Source organism: Ailuropoda melanoleuca, chromosome 1 (genome assembly GCF_002007445.2).
Source record: "Ailuropoda melanoleuca isolate Jingjing chromosome 1, ASM200744v2, whole genome shotgun sequence".
NCBI lineage: Eukaryota > Metazoa > Chordata > Mammalia > Carnivora > Ursidae > Ailuropoda > Ailuropoda melanoleuca.
The window spans coordinates 180,368,017-180,382,678 of NC_048218.1; the positions used below are offsets into that span (position 1 = coordinate 180,368,017).

General features: G+C 39.2%; 1 protein-coding gene across 12 annotated transcripts in view; it reads left to right on the top strand.

Moving 5' to 3' along the window:
- The window catches only part of ST7 (suppression of tumorigenicity 7), a 249,393-nt gene that overhangs the window by 187,784 nt on the left and 46,947 nt on the right, over positions 1-14,662 (top strand). For all 12 annotated transcript variants that reach the window (XR_004628663.1, XR_004628664.1, XM_034670994.1 and 9 more), the window contains one exon: positions 4,251-4,365. Coding sequence is in view for 10 of the 12 variants with exons in the window: in XM_034670994.1 (XP_034526885.1) it covers positions 4,251-4,365 (115 nt within the window). In the remaining 2 variants the exon portion in view is untranslated. The remainder of the gene's footprint in view (positions 1-4,250; positions 4,366-14,662) is intronic.

The following is a 14,662-nucleotide window of genomic DNA, read 5'->3' on the forward strand; positions in this document are numbered from 1 at the left end:
TTTTTTTTTTTTGCATTTCCTTATCTACTTTATTACTTTTAAAATTTTAATTCCAGTATAGTTAAAATACAATGTTATATTAGTTTCAGGTGTACAATACAATGATTCAACAATTCTGTACATTACTCCGTGCACATCATGTTGAGTGTACTCTTAATCCCCATCACCTATTTCACCCATCACCCCACCTGCCTCTCCTCTGGTAACCATTAGTTTGTTCTCTATAGTTAAGAGTCTATTTTTAGTTTGTCTCTTTTTCCCTTAGTTCATTTGTTTTGTTTCTTAAATTCCACATATGAGTGATATCATATGGTATTTGTCTTTCTCTGACTGACTTATTTCACTTAGCATTATACTTTCTAGATCCATCCATGTTGTTACAGATGGCAAGATTTCATTCGTTTTTTACAGAGAAGCCAATATTCTTAAAAATAGTTTTTCCTCCCCAATTTATAGAATGTACATATACATTCCTTCTAAAAATATTAGAGCATATGGAAAATATGAAGAAATACAGATCATCTTTAGTCTCACTAACCATAAGTAATCAATGTTAAAACATGTTTCCATATTTCTAACCAAGTGTGGTTCTATGCGTAGATACAGAAGAAAAGCATGATCTTTTTGCAAAACAGAGTTTGTATGCTGCTTTTTCTTTTGTAATGTTGTGTGTCAGCATTTCCTAGGCTGTGTCGTTAAAAATTAGAGAATTTAGTAATGTTGACATATAGTAGCCCAAAAGATGACTGTGTCTTATACTTGAATGCCTCATAATGGGTCAAATCTTAAGTTGCTTGCATTTTTCACTGTCTTTTTGAAAGATTTATTTATTTGAGAGAAAGAGAGCGTGTGCATGCAAGTGGGGGAGGGGCAGTGGAAAGAGGGAGTGAGAATCTGAAGCAGACTTCGGGCTGAGGGGGAAGCCCAACACTGGCCTTGATCCCACAACCCCAAGTTCACAACTTGAGCCGAAATCAAGAGTTGGCCGCTTTGACTGAGCCACCCAGGCACCCCGCGTTTTTCACTATTACAAATAATGTTGTGATAAACAGCCTTGTTTGTAAATTTATATTCACATCTGCCTATTTCCTTGGGGCCATGTCAGTGGTTGCCTCTTAAGCAGGAGCGTGATGGACTCAGGTGTGTATATTTGAAAAGCCATTCTGACAGCGGTGTGAAGGTTGGATTGGAAAGAGATGATCCAGAGACAAGCAGAGAAAAGATGCTATTTGAGCAATTTAGGCCAAATATATTATAAACTAAGTTACTGGCATCAGAGAAAAGAGGACATGGTAAAATTCTTAAGGTGTTTGCTTGATTGTTGTTTGTTTGTATAACAGAGCTCTCTGGGAACTTGCTGAAAGCTATTAGCATTTTGTACATATTAGTTCAGGGGTTTAGGGACCTCTAAGGTGATTTTAATTAGTAGGGCATAGAGGGTAACAGGGATCAATGGCTCCCTTGATAGGAAATACCAAGAGGGAAGAACAAGTTTGAAGGGTTGGCTTGGGGAGGAGGAATTTATGAGACCAGTATTAGATGCATCAGGTAGAACTGTCAGGGAGGTAGTTTACAATTGATTTACTAGCTTAGGAGAGTGGTCAGAGCAGGATGTGAGGACGTGGGAGCCATCTTCACAAAGGTGCTGATATTGAGACCTTGCACACAAGCGCAGTCCTGAATATCAGAATGCCTATGAGAAGAGCACGGGACATAACGAGGGAGGCTGCTTACTCCTAAGTAGGAGATAAAGAGGAAACTAGAGAGGGAGTGAGGAACTAAGTATAGAGAAATCCAGAAGAGAACGGTGTTGAGGAAGCCAAAAAAGACATGAATTTCAAGGAAAAAGTCATCAAACTGTCAAATGTTGCAGAGGTCAAGCAAGGAAAGGACTGGAGGGTATCCATAGGATCAATTTAAGTCACCTGTAAATGTGGGATGAGCAGATTCTGAGGAGCTGTGATGTGGAAGCCAGACTGCCGCTATGCAGTAAGAAAAGAAGGAAGCCAAGGGATGTGAGTGCGCATGGCTTGTTTCAAAGGGAGCTGGTTGTGAGGGACTGGGGAGGGCAAGGTGATAGCTCGAGTGAGGTGGGGCAGCGGGAGTTCGCTTTTCCTTGTTTATATTGAAACAAGGAAAGCTAGATTTCCAAATTGTTATGTGACTTTGATTAGTTCTCTAACATTTGCTATTTGCCATGTTTAAAATCTTTTTATGGGTGATTATTTTTTTGGGTGCTGTATACGCTCTCCAAGCTTCCAATGAAAGCACTCCTGCCCAAACTGCTAGCATCCTGCTTCAAGTTCTTCTGAAACAGGCCCAGACCCCTGTGTTTGCTCACATAGTCCTACTGGATCTTAGTGGACTCCCCTCTCAGTTTTTAAGCTTCAGCATGCTACTATTTGGAGTTACAGTTTTAAAATTTCAGAATATGACTGATGTCCTTGAAGTTTGACCTTTACCTGAAGAATTGGTCAAAAATGGTAAATGTTTAAATGTTGCAGTTTAGAGAATGTCTTTATTGTATTGCCAAATGCTGAATGACAGGGAGCTTTAATTCTAACAAGCTCTAATTAGAAAGAAGAAAAAAAAATCAAAGGGTGATGTCAACCAGAATCAAAGTGAACCAGAACAAGAAATACTTTTATTGGTTACAGAACATCAACAATGTGTGGTATAGTCTTATTCACTTCCTTTACTAGCAATGAAAATACTGCAGGCTGTCCCTAGGGGGTTCAGACAGTATTATTGAACACATAATCATTTTGATAGGTGTTTTTCGCTGGTAATATGATGCTCTTTGGGGCTACAGAAAATTATTTATTTTTAGAGATATGCTAAATGATTCTTGGCTTTGAAAAACAAGACAATGTGGCAAATGTTTCTAATGTAGGAAGAAGTGGATAGTCAAGGCAACATATCCACTGGTTTCTTACTTAACAGTGAGTTAACCTATTTTTGAGTATTGTTTCTCTCAGCACAATTGCTTTAAAGATGCTGACATTAAAAAAAAAGAGTTATCACTGTTTTAGAGGGCATTGTGTTATCACAGAAAACAGTTACCATGTAAAAGATTAAATAAAGAACATATACATGTACATATAAATCAGTGCATATATACACATGCATATATACCATATATGTGCATGATTTTGCTGTATAAAGAACCTGGTTATCTTTCTCTCAGACAGATTTTACTTTGAGATTCTTGGTCCTTTCTTCTTTCTTTGCTTTCCAGTGAAGGAATTGTATCTTCAATATTCAGTATTCAGTATTGTATCTTTTAACTCCCTGTGGACCCCTCCTGCTCCCCTTCTTATCTAGAAACTTTACGCCATTTCTTTAATCATTCTTGCCAACTTTCCTTGCTGCTTGACTTTCTCCTGAATCTAATTCAGTCTTCCCAGGTTCAACCTCATCATCTGACCTGTTTGCTACTGTGCCTGGGCTGATGAGCACTGCTAACTAAAACTTGACAAGCATGACAATTGCAGCCTCTTTGAATTCACGGTCCCAAATTTGCTAAGCCCTCAAGATGGCCTTAGCAATCCTAGCTTGTTTTCCACAAAGTTCCCACCTTTATGGCTATTCTGCACTTTCACCCCCATCTTCAGACTTCCTCCCTGTCACCTGTTCCTTCAGTTTCAGAAAATGATCTTGACTCCTGTCTTTTTGAGGCCATCACACAGGAACTCCTGAACATCCTTCCTTTCTACTACTTTTTATCGCTTATCTACACATTTTCTCAACCCGTATCGCCTTCTGGTTATTTTCCTACTTTTTCTCCGTAACTTTGTCACCAGGCTGCTCAAAAGAATAGTGCCTGCTTGCCTCCCTTTTCTGTTCTCTGGCTTTCATCAAACTGCTCTTAATGAAGTTTAACTGTCAACGCCTATGAGATAGTGTTCAACTTTTACCTAATTTGCCTCAATCATATTTTAACATTACTGAGGGATACCTCTAAGCATCTTCCTTAGTTTTTATGAAACCCCCTCTCTTTTGGATTTCCTTCCACATTAGGTTCTCACAAATTCAAAGTTACCATTTTTCCAAAATAGCAGGAAAAGATTTGAGCGTTTAATTCTTCACAAAATAATAACTGGTATGAATGCTTATAATTCAGTATTACCTGTACTTCTCAAATTATATTATACTTTTTTTTATCATACAAATGTATTACAATTCAGTACTTGTTATACTTTTAGAAAGTAAGAAATACATATTAATTATCATTAATTTCTTCTTTCCAGTTAATGAAGGAGTTCCCCTTGCTGAGCATGTTCAATATCCATGAAAACCTTTTAGAAGCTCTTCTGGAACTACAGGCATATGCTGATGTTCAGGCAGTCTTAGCAAAGTATGATGGTAAGTTCTTGGGCATTTTTATCTACTTGAGTATTTCTCTCTTCTTGATGTATTTCAGTGATTGGATCAGAAAGATCATTTCAATTAGTACAGGACTTTGATAACTATGCACTTACAGAATTTTTACAGTTTTACGGTGGCATTTTATAAAATCTTAAGAGTTTTATGGTCGGTCAGTGGGGGCCAGAACTGTCCAGTGGCCTGTGCCCCATGCTTCTCTTTCCTTCCCCATAGGCTCCCCTTCTCCTCTTCCTGTAAACAAGAGTTAGGCACGCTCTGATTTATTGCCTTCATGGTCAGAAATCACTCAGAACCTCTGCAGGCAGCATGTATCCTGTTGGGACAGCCCCAACTGTTCGAGCTCCTGCTGTGACCCCTCATTGGGCAACTGTGACCACTACCGGTTGGTCATGTCGATCCTTTGAATCAATATAGAATAGCTAGTATAGCCCTTACTACAGCCTTTGTGACAGTTTGGGAAATATTTGAAGAGAAAATAATGTGCCCTTCATCCCAGGTCTTCTCATCAGCAGAATACCCCCATTTCTGCAAGTGAAGGGCTTTGAAGTCCCTCCGCCATTCAGGTTACTTGCCCATGAGTTTATTTCATTTTGCCTCTTCTTAATAAACCAGAAAAATGAACTGACACATTTTAGAGATTTCAAAACTTGTGTTATATTGCCATTGTCTGTGAATTCACTATTTGATTAATTACATAAGAGTTATCCACATAATTCCCTGCCATGACCTACTCCTGGAGTCTCTGCAGAAGTTTATATTATTCTACCTTATCTCATTAACTCCCCCAAATAAACATGTTTGCTTATAAAATAGGTGTTAGGGAGTGGTTACTTTTATCACATGCTCATTTTTTGCTTTGTAAAGTTGTTTTTTTGTTTTGTTTGTTTTTTTGGGTTTTTTTAGTAAGCATCTTCAGTACATTTAAAGAACTGTTCAGGTCAAAATTTCCAGGAATTCCTCAAACTAATAGAACAAACTATTTTATTTTAGTGCACAGTTCTTCATAAGGAATCTCTGAAGCAGGTTGGAGTTGTTACGTCCTACAGTTTGGGAAACTGAAGCATTGGGAGACTTGGTTTTGTTTTGTTTTGCTGTTAATTCTTGCTCAAATCAGTGGAAGCTACAAGCCCTCAGCCAGTGATGGCATTACTTGGCCTGTGCAAACATAAGCACCCTGTGTAACAAGATATACCCTACCTAGTATGGAACTGATTTTAGAAAGAGAGAAAAATATTTGTGGCATACTTTATAGTAAACAAAGTAAAGACTGTTTGGCCTTCATGTCAGCTCACTTTTGTTCTCTGTTTATTTGCTGGAATCTCACTATTTGGCTGACCTTGGGAATCTAAGCCATAAGACTACCTTATAAGCAAAATGCTCATACAAGGAGGGTCTTTTGATGCAAAAGGAACCCAGTCCCATGTACCTGGGTTCAGGTGGCCATGCACTTTTTCCAGATGCTATCCTGTAGCCATCAGTGCCATAACAAGATTCTGGTGTTCTCATCCCTAGTGCCGACCTATGCTCAGCCTACTACACCAAGGCCTAAGAAAAAAGTTCTAACTGGTAGAGCCTTTGATATCTCAAATCTCATAAGGCTCCTTTCACAACGATCTCAGTTCATTACAGAAATCATCAGCTTTATAAGACTGATTGTAAAATAGAGAAATGAACTCATTTGGAGCTTTCTGTCATCTCTGTCTATCCCATTGCACAGCCCCGGCCCTACAACAACCAAATGCTGATTTATTAGATTCTGATAACATATGTTCACATTATTTGTTATAACAGCCTGTTCCACCCTCCACTAAAACTTGGCTCACACTTTGCAAAATTCCTTTGTTGCGAATGGACAAACTCACCATACCAGGGCCCTTGTGTTGAGCTTTGTTTATGTTGTGTACCTGGCAACAGAGATGATGTTCTTATTCGTTATTCATGGAAAAAGAGCCTCATTAGTGGCAGGACACATACTGTTGCTGAGATGCCTTGGTAGGAGTTTTGAGTTCAGCAGTTGTCAATAGACTGCAGATGACCTAACCCTGACCGAATTCTGGAGGGTGTTTTGGTGAGGACTTGGCTCAGGCCTGTGTCATTTACAGTAGAAATATAATGAAGTGGCTGCTGAAGTTACTGTTCTTGTCGAATGAGCCACAACCACACAAGACCATTAAAAAATATGCCTCTTGTTTCTCACCCCATACCATAAAATGGGCTCTTTCAAGTTCATCCCTGGTGCTTTTCCTGGAGACCCAAAGAACCTTGACTGAGTTGTTGCCTCATTTTTCTGGCCCTGTGCAAGAAAGTGTGGGTGCTTCAGAGGGCTTGGAGTACAGACAGCAATTAGGGGCGCCCTGTTCTTCACCCTAGTTCAGATGTCATCAGTCTAATCCATGAGATGCTGGAGACAGCAATTTGAATCCCAGCCTTCTCATCCCTCTTCATAGAGCCACACCCAAAGCAGCACGATTATATGTTATCTTTGCAAATTGGAATGCTCTGGTTGGGTAGCTATTTCTTGGATGGTTTATGGGTACAGCAGTCCTTCTTTATTACTTTTGCTAGGTGGCTGGCTGAATTTTTTAAATAGTATGTTGGGAAGTGACACAATGGGATTTGTGCTGCTTTCTTGACCGTTGCAAAAAGGATTTAGAAACATGGCAAGGCAGGGGGAAACCAACATGTTCAAAGGAAGGAGGAAGGCAGCATGTATCCCTTTGCCTCATTCTTTTTGTTGTTCACCTTTTAAAAAAAATTTTTTTAGCTTTAAGTTTTAAAAGGGATATTCACAAACTCCTTTTACAGTGAAGCACCTGGATTCCTAGTAGGATTACCAATGAATTGGTCATACCTCCTTGTAATCTGTAGTCTAATTTTGATTTTGCCCTTGAGATAACTTCTCACATTATATTATTCTGGCCATTTGTCTGAAGTGCTGTCTTGCTATCCTCAGGAGTTTTCATACTCTTTTTTCAATTTGCTAGCCCACATTATGGGTGGGCAGTTTTTATCTGGATGGTTGGTCCTGTTTTGGAGTCCTTCACACAATGACTAAAATAACAGCAACAACTAGCATTTGTTGAGTTCTTATATTGTGTCAGGGTCAGACATGATTCTAAGCTCTACACGGATGAACTCATTTATTCTTACCACAGATACTATTATTAGCCCTGTTTTATAGCTGTGGTAACTGGTACAGAGATAAGTAACTTGTTCAAATGAAGAGCCTAAGATGGAAAGCCATGGAGGTGTTATATTGTGAGAGAAAAGAGAGAAACCGAGGTCTGGCTTTGTTCAATAGTGAATTCCATGAGGAAAGGAAAGCCAGAATCAAAACTGAGGTAGTCTGACTCCAGGCCCATGGTCTTAGCCATTATGCTTCCACTGTCTCTGATGTTGGCAGTATTTTTTTAATTGTTTTTATTTAACACCATTGTTGTTGTTGTTGTTATTAGCTACAGTTTATTGAGAACCTACAGTGTGCCAAACATGTTATATACATTACCTATAACCCTCAATAACCTTGCAAGGAGGTAGTTATTCCATTTTAGCAGATGCAGAAACTGAGGCTTTGAATTTAAGTAACTTTCAAGACCAAATTCCTTGAAAACTGCAGAACTGGGATTCAAATCCAGGTCTCTCTGCCTCTAAAAGCCCATGTGTTTTCCATAAATGTAAGCCTTGTTGAATGACTTGTGCTGCCCTTTTAGAGAGTCATGAGTTAGGTGGTCTGGAGCCGTGGTGCAGAATTTCAGTGATGCCAAATTATCTTTTAAGATTTCTTTTTAATCATTCCTTAAGAACCTGGTATATCTCTATTTGCTTATCTTTCTGAAACTCTCTCTTCAAAATATGACTTTCTATTTCCAATCACCTTGTGCCTGATTTCTTTGTCACAAAGGGGATTTGATGTATGGTGTTAATTTAATTTGAGATTTATCATTTTTTTTTCAGTCATACATTAGCTATAAACACAGAAATGTTTTTAAGATCGTTAAGTGATCAGAACCTTTTTTTGGAACCACTGAGAAAGTTGTTACAAGCTTTGGGTTGCCTTTCAAAGGAGCTTATAGACCACCTAGGTTGAAAACTGAAGTCTAAAGATTAGGGTGGTAATGTGGAAAATAACTCATGCATTTATTATTCATTATCATTTGTGCATTTCAACGTTAGAAGAATCTTACAGAGCAAGTGAATGCAAGTGTGATTGCTACAGAATACCTTTGGGAGCATCTAGTTTTGTCTGTCTTTAGTTAGCGATCACTAGGGATACCCAGGGCCATCACTGGTGGTGGCGAAGAGTACTAGCCCGGGTGCCAGCCTGCTGAGATCAAGCGCCAGCTCTGCCTTTCACCAGCTGAGTGAACTTCAGCATATTACTCAACCTTCTAAGCCTCGGTTTCTTTCTCTGGAAATGGAATCAAGGCTTAGAAAGGCTAAGTAACTTGCTCAAGATCACACAGCTGGGAATTTGTCACGAGGATTAAAGTAGTTAACCCATGTTAAATGTTTAGAACAGTGTGGGGTACACATTAAGCGTTCAGTAACTCTCAGTATTATAAAGAGCTAAGATCACTCCTGAACTTCACCACTGTTCTCAATTTTATTCAAAAGGAAAACCATATATAAAATGTCAGTTAAAACGAGAGAATAAGAACCCTGTCTTGTGCCCCCCAAAAGACAGCGTTATGGCCTATTATGAAAATTACTTATGGATTTAATAGGACATGTAGATAGATAGATATTTGATAAGAATAGAAATGCTTAGTTTTATTTACTAAATTTTTGGAAAGCTGAAAAAAAAAAAGTACCAGGGATTTTCATTCCTGATCAAAAGACAAATTGTTTCAGCCTTAAGTCAATTTGCACCAGTGGAAGTACAAATCCAAGCTCTTTCAGATATTTACTCCATTAGGTCATTTAGTGATTGCCCTTAATTTGGGACAGAAATTTCCCTGTGAGGGACAAACTGGTCTTTTATATAGTCACGACTGTTACATAAATGCAACAACTGTATCAAGACCATTTTTGCGGTGCCATCAAGCCCATCCTAAATTAGCATTATTATCTGCCATCTGGTAATGTGCAGAGGGTGTGCTTTCAAGAACAGGACTTGTTTCTAACACTGGGGGAAATACTTTCATCTCAGCAGATTGAAAACAGAGGTTCTAAAGAAAGCATTAGGGAATTACTCTATGTTGAGACTATTCAGAGAATAAGCTTTTTGCTGATAGTGTTTTGCAGAGTCAGCATGTAGTTTTAAGTAAAATTTCGTAAACTGTGTTCATGCCCAAGGCCTTACAAGCTACTCAACTATCATCACAGTTCTTTCAAGTGGTCACTGGATACTCCGTCTTTTCGTTAGGCTATTTTTCATTTATGTTTAAGGAATGGGCATGAATAAGAGGGATTTGAGATGCCAGGAGGACCGGTGAGTAAAATCTGTTTTCGGGCCATCAGTGTCAGGATTTGAGCGTCACACATTCCAAACTTCCCAAACAGTGCTTTTCAGTCAAGTGTATAGTTCTGAGTTTTGTTGCCACAGGCACAATAGCTTCTGAGACAAATCTACTACAAAATTAGGCTGCATTCAAAAAAGAAGATTTGAAATGCAGTCAGTCCCTAGTGACAGACTGTAAGCCTAGTCTAGCTCCCTTCCCTGGGCTGGTTCTTATGGGAAAGATCAAGGATACCAAGGCAAATATTTAAGAGCATTCTTTTGTAAAAGATGGGCAAATGAATCACATCACCGCTTCAAAGAAGAAAATTACTATCAGCACTGATACCATAAGCTATGGCTTCAGGCTGGTAAGCATGAGTCACTGAGAAATGAGGGCCCTTTATAGCTTTGCACTGGGTGCCCTGCTGACTTGGAAACGAAGAGGTAGGTAGATATGTCAAGTGAACTAGGCCTTTGAAGTTAACGATTGACTGACTGTCATATACATGCAATGAGCAGGAGTTCTAACAATAGATGTTATTTCAATAAAGACTATATGCATGAGAAACTTCTATTGTCTCTGATGATGGAAGACATTTTATGAATGCATACATTTGTAATTTACATAGTTGGCACATGAACAAACCCTCAAAATTTATACAGGCTTTAGTAATCCTTATTGCCTAGTTATCATAATTTACCAAGGTAACGTCCCTCCCAGCCAGCCATTACCATCACATAAACTGCTGTGTTTGACTCCAGGGCACTAGCCACACAAGGGCTCTCTGACACAGACCTTCTGGGGTAATCCAATCCAAAAGTTGCAAATAACATCTGGTGTTTGGCTCTGTAGCATAAGATGAATTTTTCTGGGTGTAGTTGAGTCTGTGTTGCCTGCCCCTCCCCCTGCCCCAAATTACTAAGGTCATGTAGTATTTACCGATTGAATCATTGAACTCCCAGGTGGCACATCTTTTTGAAGTTTGGTATATCAATCCTTTTTATTTCTTCGGTGAAGTTTTTCCCTTTGGTTGAAAGACGACCTTGGATTGGCTTTTTAAAGGTGGAACAAAGAGACCTTACACTGTCTGAAACCAAAAACAACAACAACAACAACAACAACAAAAAACCCCCAAAATTCTAAGGACAGAATTCTACATTTCTTTTGTTTTCTTTGTATCATATCATGTACAGAAGTAAACTGAGAAATTTTATTGAAGAAAGCCACATGGAGGACAGCATCTCATATTGGGACAGTAATATCATCACATCTCATCCATAAATAGGTTAGGAAGGAGAAATGGGCTGCATTTCTGTTTGTTTGGTCAGCCAGTTTATGGCTCCAAAAGTGTCTGTCAAGGCCAAATGTGTTGGATTAATATAAATTTCCAGTATATCAATGTGTTGCCTGACCGAGAAAAGGTACTTGATACTCCATAATCTTACATGATTACAGAGAGTAATTAGGTTAGTTTCTTTTCAAATTAATTCAGCAAGGATCCATCAAACCCTTATATTGAAAATACTAACTTTTAGGTGGATTCAGATTCAGAGATGAATATGATCTATTCTGTGCTGCCAGGAAGCTTTCAGTCTGGTACAGAAAGATGTAAGAAAACAATAACAACAAAAAACAAAACCAAAAAGTCAAAACCACCCACAGTAAATTGAGGTGGGATGAATCAGTGCTCTGTGAATCTGTTTGAAACATGCTGAAGTGATGCAGAGAAAGAAACCCTCTGAGAGCAAGCCCTGTGTTTTCTTCTCAGACACTCCTGTGAGAGGGTAGACATTCCTAGCAGCTGTAGTGAATGAATGACTTTTTAGACAGAGATGCACTATGACATAGTGTCCTCATTTGTGAGGTGCTCTGGGACTTATTTATGCTGGCTGCTACCCTTGAAAACATTGTTTTGGAATTATAGATATGAAATTGACCCTCAATTGACCTAGCTCATGCATAGGAACAGTAACGATCCTTTTAAAATTATATCTTGATTATTATTATTGTAGATGAACAAAAGGAAATTAGGTCAAAAAGATTATCACCAAAAAAACTGTTCTATCTAAAGTTTTGCCCCATGGGTTTTCTGAGACACATCAAATTAACAGTTTTGCTCCAAATTACATAAATTTCCTCCAAGATTATTACATTGAATTTCAACTTTGCTATTATGAGCGTTTATGACTTTTGAAAACTTACGAGTCATTCTCCCTGAGATGACCTTTTCCTCCGGTGGCCTCATTCCCATAAAGGGTCCTAGGGAGCCAGAAGAGGTGTGGTTTGCCTTCCTTGTTTTTGGCCCCAAACCCTTCTACTTCCCTTCAACCTTGTCAGCTTGTACTCTTGCTTTCTCCCTGCCTCACTTGTAAACTCCACTGCTGTCGCAAACAGACATCTGGATTTAGAGCACCGTACGGTTTCATCCATTTTGCTGAAAGGCCATAAGCAACAATATGCAGTACACGAGTGCAGTACACGTGTTGAGAAATAACAAGTTTCTGACTCTCTCTTAGTACATCCATCAATCCTGACACTTTTGGCTTCCAGAAGCTAAATTAGATGTGTTTGCCTATCAAAGGGAGCTAATATCAAGTGATTTGAGATGTTAGTACATTAACTTAAGATTTCATTCAGCAAACACAGGACCACCATGTTTTAGACATTGTTTTGGTTCCAGGGTACAAAGTGACGAAGAAACATAGCTTTTACTCCTAGCACACACCACGTAAGTAGGAGATGGAAGTAAGAAAACAATTGCTGTAACGACTGCAATAGAATTGAACCCAAATGGAAGGGACACTTTACCCAGGGGAAGTGAGAGAAGCCTTCCTGGTGGAGGTGGCATCTGAATTGAGCTAGACAGTGAACATACTAGAGACAGAGGATGTGGAAAGGTTCAGGAGCAGGATTGACCCAGCCCGTGTGGAATACTCCATGTATCCTACAAAGCAGAAGGATGGTGAAGGGCTGCAGCAAAGGGCCGAAGATGCGTTGGGTGAGTTAGGTAGGGACCATCTCACAGAGCTTTGGATCTATTTCCACAGGCCATGGAGAGGCTGTGAGGCAATCTCAGCGGGGATGGGCTTCAGTCTGACCTCCAAGTGGAGAGAGTGGCACAGTAGATTCATACTCTGTTCTTTTTTGACCTGAGGTGGTTGAGGGATGAACACGGTGTGGAAGCACTAGGACATGAGGGAGTGGGGTGCCCCTGAAGAGCGTCAGGGAGGTGGTTTCACACTGCAAAGCAGCAGAATTCTATCCATCAGGGAGATATTTGATAGGTTTTCAACCAAAAAGTGTAAAAGAGTTTGGTTTTTCTTCTTTAAACGACAAATGGGAATCCCAGTGCAGAAGCTTTTTTATTTCCTGGGTTACCAAAACTTCCTGTGTTAAGCTCTAACCACTTAATTTCCTTTGCTTTCTGATGATCTCTTAACTACAGGAAATTGAGGTCTATGTAGACCTAGCATAAACCTTAGATAATCTGTCAGGGGAGTGTAACACAGTTAGAGCCTGCCAGAACTCCTAGAGCCCATCAACACCTACCTACTTCTGCTGAGTCATATAGTGACATGGGAGAAAAAATGTAGAATGTGGGGAACAGGTGGAGTTTCCACCTAGTCTTTAAAGACTGTGAATTTAGAGACAGTGCAGTACAGATTGTGAATGCCTGTGTATGCAGATCTACAAGTCTCCTTTGCTAAAAGCTAAGTACCTGATAAACTCTTTTTTAAAAAGATTTTATCTATTTATTTATTTGACAGAGAGAGGGCACAGGCAGGGGGAGCGTCAGGCAGAGGGAGAGGGAGAAGCAGGCCCTCCGCTGAGCAGAGAGCCTGATGCCAGGCTCTATACCAGGACCCTGAGGTCATGACTGAGCTGAAGGCAGATGCTTAACTGACTGAGCCACCCAGGCACCTCGCATCTGATAAATTCTTGCCTTGCTAACAGTTCAGTTGCTACTAAAGTAGGCAAAGCCTGAGAGTAATTAATAATGCTGAATTTAATTTTTACCCAAATGGAAGAACCTCAAGATCATACTATCTTATAGCTCATAGTAGTAAAAGAAGGGAACATTAGTCGTAAACAGATTTCCTGAATCTAAAAACAAATAAATGACAACAAAAAGCCAAAAGCTATACCCTTTTTTAAGTCAGAGGAAAGATAAATATAAACCTCTAACTTGAGATTCAGTGAACAACTTTGTGCTGACACCATTTGGCATAGAAGACACAGATTTTTAAGTGGAAATGGTTCAAAAAAATGGGAGATTCTAAATGATGACATTATAATTATTCCCAATGAAAAAAAATGTAAAGAAAACACAAATGATTAAAGTGCATGAAAGGTCAGAGTGACAAATCATTAAATAAGTATGTACAAGTGGGGTAGAAACCTGTAAGCAGGTGGTTAGGGTTGCTCAAGTCCAGAGGAAGCTAAAGTCTCAAGACTTCCCTTGTGAAGTTGTTTTCCAAGCAAACTGATGAAGAAAGTATAAGAGAATGACAAAAGAAAACAGAAGCAAGCATCACCTTGGCAGTACGGGATGGTGACAGGGACCAGGCATTGCAAGACCAATTCTGTCACTAATTAGGCAGCTCTGAAGCATATCATTTAGCTTCTCTGATCTTGTAATTTTTCATCTGTAAAATAAAAGATTTTTGACCTTCACAGTTGTGTGCTGTTGTCCAATTCTTTGATCCATTTTGTAGAACTCCTATTTGGAGAAGCTAGTAATGTGTTAATAAGTGGACAAAAATATACCTTTATTAATTCCTATTTACTACTTGTCCTCAATACTTTTTATTCTTTTTTTGCTTTTTAGAATTTCA